The following is a 6,705-nucleotide window of genomic DNA, read 5'->3' on the forward strand; positions in this document are numbered from 1 at the left end:
AGTGTAAACCCGGGCTCCAGCCATCAGACCTCACGGAGGAAGAGGCGATGGATTTGGCCATCGCGTAGAGCCATATGGACGAGCTCCCACAATGGCATAAACACTCTTTCCGTAGTATCTAAAATACGTTAGGCCGGCCAAGATGCCCCAAAGGAGACCATTTTGAATAGTAACCTTTTCTTCTCCACGTCGGCGCAACTTTCAGTTGAAGGAAATGGATAGGACGAACTTTTGCGTGGAGAAGAAAAATCACTATTCACGGTGAAATGCTATCCTTTACATTTTGTTCACCGTTCAAACACACCCGCAGGCATAGCCACACGAATATGCACCCGTAGCAAGAATTTCGGTGGAGTAGGTTTTGACCTACTATCCAAACATTTCACAGCGACACGAAATGACGACGCACAACACGGGAAGAAGTGCCATCCCAATCTGTGGCCCCGAGAATCGACCTCGGCATACGCCAAAACGCCCCGTCGGCCGCGCCCGCAAAATATCGGCCGGCGGCCCTGTCGACCACCCGCGGTCTCCCGTCAGCTTCGCGAATCTTCCTCCTCCGTATACCACACACAGCAAGACCAGAACGAACCTCACCCACCACCAGGATAACTCCCTCGATTTCCCCTCCCCTCCCCCGCCGCGCCGGGCAAACAAAGTCGCCGTCTTTTTCCCCGGCCCACCGCGCCCGGTAACTCCGCCCCGCCAGATTTATCCCCGACCACACCACTTCTTCTGTCTTCTCCCCGTTGCCGCAACTCTTACCAATTCTATCCGCTCCCCGCGACCGCGAGCGATGGTGGGCGACCTCTCCCTCCTCGCCTCCGCCTCCGCCTCCCCGGTCATCCTCGGCCCCGCCAAGGACATCCATGCCGCCCTGCCCTTCCCGCCCAAGATCAGGCCCACGCAGCAGCTCTCCCCGTCCACGCAGCAGCAACTCCTGGAGGCCACATACCAGGCGCAGCAGCCCCTGCAGCACATGATGGCGGTGCCGGGGCTAGCCACCCAGGCATCCGCCGCCGCCGCCGCCGCCTACCAGGCCTTCGACAGGGCCAGCCTCATCGACGTCCAAGGTTCGCGATTCCTTCTGACAATTAAACCCGTTCTTGCCGTGCAGGCACTGGATATGATGCTGCACGTTTCTCTATATATCTCGTTTAGTCGTTTGATCATTGGGTGCTACAGCGGTCCCTGAGAGGACTGAATTGCTTGTGAGTTTTAACGTTTGCCTGATATTCCAAATATGTTCTTTCCCTGCCTGCAATCGTGATTGATACGACTTAGAATTCGCGCCGCACCCTCTCTTGCAAAGGGAAAAAAAAACCCTGCTTTCCTCATGTAAACAGCAAGTATACTCCAAGCAACACAATTGGAAACTGCTGATTGTTAGTAACTTGTTACAGAAGCAAGGAGCATGATGCATGAGCCTTAGCTTGCGGTGTACAGTCCTTTACACATCGATTGCTTCCTTCGGTGTTGCACGCAGCCGATTGTCGAGTGGGCTTGCGCTGCATACATTAAACAAGAAGCGTGACGCACGAGCCGTAGCTTGCGGATTACAAAAGTGATACAAAAAAAAACATTCCTTTTACACATCAACTGCTTGGGTTGTAAGCGAAATGTTGTCTATTGAACTAGCTAGCGCTGCCATTTTTTTCATGTAGGATGGCTGCTCCTGCCGCTATGCCCACACTTAGTTCTGGTCAAGGTTAATTACATACCCTTGCTAAGCGGTTTATCCTTCGGTTCGTAGTTTGTCATCCAACTGTACAAGTCCAGTTTTACGTGTGTGTTGTTCAAAGTTCAAAGTTTCAGTCTCTGACGACTCTCATGTTTGTTTATTGTGTAACAGATACTCACCCTGACTCTATTCAACTGAGCCTTGGGATTGCTGAGCAGTGCGCAAGGCAAGAGAAAATCCTGAAGTTTCTAATGTCAGGATCCGATGTGAATGAACTCGATGCGTCTATACTGGCTGAACTCACGGGACACCAGAACCTACCAATGAACATGGGCAGCCAACCATATATCCCTGATGACAAGTTAACCATCTACGAATTTGCGTTGGAGGAGCCACAGCAGTATCTACCAGAAAATCAACTCATCATCCCTGATCCTCTTTTGGAATTTGCGCAGTCCCATGGTTCTGCCCTTGCAATAGATGAAAATGGTCGGATCATCTTCACTGGGAGTGGAGATGAGATGAGGGATCTGCTTTCCGTTTTCTTGGAGTTCAATGTGCCTAAACCAGAACCAAGGGGTTGCAAGGATGCATATTTAGTTCCATACTTTGACAGGTAATAATGTGCAGCATCATGCTCCATGCCAACCTTTTCTCTTCTTCATCTTATTTACTCGCTCCCCAAGGCTAGGTTGAGTGATATGCACAGTATTCACCGCCAGATAGGGGAATCACTTATAACAATTCCTTAGTGCCATCCACTTGTAATGTCTGCATTAATTTACGGAGTGGAAGTTCTAGAGCACATAATGCTCTTAAAATATTGCAAATGCAGAGAATATACTTCATGGCAAACATCTTCTCTGTAAACTGGTATTCTGATTCAGCTGGCCCATGAATTATCTCAGGATTGCATGATGTCGCATGTAAATCTTTCTTAGTTAGCTGCATGTGCTGACACTTTGACTTGAGTGACTGAACATTTTCAACCATGTCAGCTGAATCGGATGTATAACATGTCTGATATCTTTGGGACAGAAAACCATATCTAGCTATCTGCTGACCTTAGAAGAGGGATCTACTGTAGCAAGGCATAAACTTGGAACTAATGAATATGTCAATGTTTAAATGATCTCTTGAGTACTTATCATTGGATCTAGGCAGCATTTCTTCTGCCTGATAATTATCTTAGAAGAATCCCTTCTTTCGGATTTCTGCAATGTTCTTCAGAGTTATGGTTAATTGTTTAAATTTGAATTAATGCAGCTGTATGATTATGCATACCATTTTCATTATGTCAGTTACATGACATACATCCTTTTGGCATAAGCAGGAAAAGGGGCCGAAATAGTAGCCAATCCAATTCAAATTTGGCAAGCACAGCCATCGATGCTTCGAAAAGGTAGTGTAACTTCTTTTAATTGTGTATTACGTCATGTTGGTGTTCTCTTGGTATACACAGTTATGATAACTTCCATGCTTAGGTTTGAGTATTTCTATGTTTATTCTTCAACCTGCTGGTTACCAACTTATCATAGTATACACCTGACTGATGTTTAATACTTCTGTAATCACTTGTACCATTAACTAGGCATAAAGGGTACAGTTCTGTATATCTTTAATCTTCCTAATTCCAATTGTCAGATTTAAATTGGTACAAATTATTGCTTGTATGTAGATCCTGAGTTCCCGACCATTATACCAAACTGGTTGCTATATCAGTAACTAGCGTAACAGATATTTTTCGTATCCCAGCTGTCAACCATTGCATGAAACACTTACCTTGAAGGTGAACCCTAAACCTTAAATCTTGGATATCTATACCCAAAGACCTAAACATCATGCACAAGTTAATCGACTTTCAGAATACTGTAGTATGACCGTACTGCACCTGCTACTTGTACTATATCCAAAATCGTTTCCATGTTCTAATATGGCTGCCTTAAAAATATGCAGCACGACAAACGTGAAGGCAAAATCTCAATCGAAGAAGAAACAGAAGGGAAAAAACATCAATGAACGTGACATGCTTCAGAAGAATTACTTCCAGGCCAGCGAAGCAATTTTGTCGATCCTCCTGGACAAGAACAAAGACAGCTTGTCAATTCTCTCACTGAAAAAAGCAGGTCCTGAGATCAGTGAACTGTTGACACAATGCTCTATTGCTATTGCCGGAACTGGCTTGGCTGTTCTTCTGTCTGTCGTGTGCAAAATTGCTATCGGTGGCAGGACTCCCTTCGCCGCTACCCGTCTGCTGAACACGGGCGTTGGGTTTGGACTCTTCTGGCTCTCATGTGCGGTAAATAACCTGCGGGATACGATCACCAGCATATTTAGAGGCCCAGCCGACACAAGCATGGAGGATGAAGCTGCAGTGAGAATACAAAGAAGCGTGAACGATATTCTTTTCAGAGCTGTAACTCTCTTGGCGGTCACTGCGTTGAAGTTTGCCTGAGCAGTTCCCACCTGCGACGTATGGTCCACCTTTTTGGTTTAGGAGTACAGGACCAGTACTTGTAGAACATGTGCAACTTTGTAAATTGTACAGAATTTTGCTGGCAGCTTGATGTATATGAAAGATAAATTTTGCCTACTTCAGACGTTGGATAATCCAGTGACCTTTATATATTTGTATTCCTAGCAGACAGAATCCACGTCTTTGTCGTTTCACTTATTTCGTGGTCCATTGGTTTGGTCGATTATACCAGAAATACAAAGGCTTGATATGAACTTAATGTGACAATGATGATTGCAAACACAAAGTACAAAGTAACAGAGGAGGCACTTATTAATGTGACTAGTTCAATGCCCGTGCGTTGCTACGCCCCTGTTTCTATACGTTTAATTTTTAAAATTATTAAAATGAGTTCAGACATGTCTCATTTGTGAACATATGATGTACATAAATATATTTGCATAAATAGAAAAGATATGCACAGAATATTACACAAATTGAATATGTTTACAACCTTTACATTTTGATTTAGATGGTTGCATCTCAATCGTGATAAAACTCGCTTTCTTAAAAAAAAAACCCGAACTTGCCACTCGATCGAGTTGGTGCTTTGGTGCATGATGAGTTGGTGACACACTGACGTGGGTGATTTAATTATTCTTGTCAACACTACCACTATACCATATAAAACCAACTACGTAATTCTTAATTTTTGCGAATAAAAAGGGTTTGAAATTCTCTTACGATTTGCTCTTTTTAAAGCTTTGCTTTGTAAATCCTAGAGACACCGATTGGTCCCAACAGATATAGCTTTTCTTATTTCCTTCGTGTCTTCCGGAATCTTTTTGATAAAGGTATCTTACTATACAAGCCACGATAAAGTAAACTATATGTTGTTTAGAGAGCGGCCATCAGCCAGTTCGATGGGTGAGCTTACTGTCATGGATAAACTTGCATCCAATGAACAAAAGAATAGCAACTTTTTCTGGCGGGAAGGGAGTATTTTAATCATTGTCAGGCAGCTGAGTATACATTGCCCGTTACAATAAATTTAACAAGAAAACCAGGTGATGAACCCTTTAGGTTTCGCTAGCTCTACTGTAAGCAAACTTCACAAATTAATTTGTGAACTTGCTTATTACAAACTCTTCAAATTTGGAAGCAAAAGAAAAATCTCAGAAGATGTTTTAAGCTGGGTGATCTCATCCTACACATACCAGTTCCTTCAGAGGTTCTTGTCACCATTCTAGATAGTCTTGAGGCATTGTTAGACTCCGGGATGATAATGGTAGGGTCGAAAAACTTGGAGTTTAAGACCGGCAGCAGATGTTCGAGCTTCGGCCTCATTGCCATCGTAGGAGTTAGGTATTGTTTCAGCTGCAGATATGAGAGCTTCACATATTTCAGATGACGATAAAGGGCACATGCTTCCAATTTTAGAATCAATAGCCTCATACACATTGGCTTGATCCAAGGTGGCTTTGGTCTTGTCCAGTCTTCATGTCAACTGGTAGCAAGAAATGATAGGTTGGGGAGCTTATAAGCAGCCTGGATGCCTAGAGTGCAGCATACAACCTTCCCCTTACCTCTGTTAACTCTCGCTTGTTTAGAATTCCCTGCCTGCAAGGAAGAAATATAACCTTTGGAGAAAAATCACCGAGCCACCGATTGTGTCTTCACCTTTATACTAAAGCATAATTTGGAATAGTTGATTACGTGAAACAGTTCAGAAATAATCAGATGGAGAATCAATCAGCTCAAACAATAACAATTGTTGGGTGTCTATGGCAGGCCTCTTGCAAACCTTGGCATGTATTTCTTTTCGAAATGAAACCTTGGCTTGTATAGACATCCAGTTCTCACACCTCCTTCCCCCTACTACAATACCAAAAGAAAAGCCCATCATTCTCACCGGTGAACGGAATTAAGCACGTCAATACTGCAAAAGCAAGCGGAACGCCCATCATTCTCACCAATGAACGCAATTAAGAACGTGGATCTGAAAGGAGAGGTTAGGGCATTCTTGGGGACGATCCAGCGTTTCTTGGTGTGGGGGTTCATCGTGGGGCGGTCTAGGATGGGGAGACGCCAGTGACGACCTAGAAGAGAGATGACGTGGTCATGTAGATAAGGTGGTCCTGACCTCAAAGGTGAGGCGGTGGGCTTCACCTGAGACAACGGGCTTCATGGGTGATGGTGGCGGCGAGCTAGCGACCTTCAATGGAGGTGGCCATGGTACAATGAGACATGTGGCGGCAGTGCCGCATTGGAGGAGGGTGCGTGGGCACGGTGCACCTCAATGGAAACTCTTAGGCGGCGACTCTGGGCAAAAAATCCACCATGATTCTCAGCACTATCTTTGATTTTTTTTGTATCTATGATTTCCATGCGTCTATGATTTTTTCATTGATCCTTGCAATACTTATCTGGACATTAATTTCTCGTTCCTCAAAGGAGGGGAGATTTTATAATTTGCCACATATTATTTAGGACATCTATAATTTGCCATACATTACTTGCTGACATAGGCATACCCAATGGGCCTGCCAAAGAAGGTACCCGGGGTTTA

General features: G+C 44.4%; 1 protein-coding gene across 1 annotated transcript; it reads left to right on the forward strand.

Annotated features, from left to right (window-relative positions):
* The first annotated feature begins 781 nt into the window (after positions 1-781).
* On the forward strand, positions 782-4,274 carry LOC124707016. The gene is made up of 4 exons (XM_047238679.1): positions 782-1,073; positions 1,853-2,297; positions 3,015-3,083; positions 3,638-4,274. The coding sequence occupies exons 1-4, from the start codon at positions 797-799 to the stop codon at positions 4,134-4,136; spliced, it is 1,290 nt and encodes a 429-aa protein (XP_047094635.1). The 5' UTR covers positions 782-796; the 3' UTR covers positions 4,137-4,274.
* Positions 4,275-6,705: the final 2,431 nt, after the last annotated feature.

Source organism: Lolium rigidum, chromosome 4 (genome assembly GCF_022539505.1).
Source record: "Lolium rigidum isolate FL_2022 chromosome 4, APGP_CSIRO_Lrig_0.1, whole genome shotgun sequence".
Lineage (NCBI taxonomy): Eukaryota > Viridiplantae > Streptophyta > Magnoliopsida > Poales > Poaceae > Lolium > Lolium rigidum.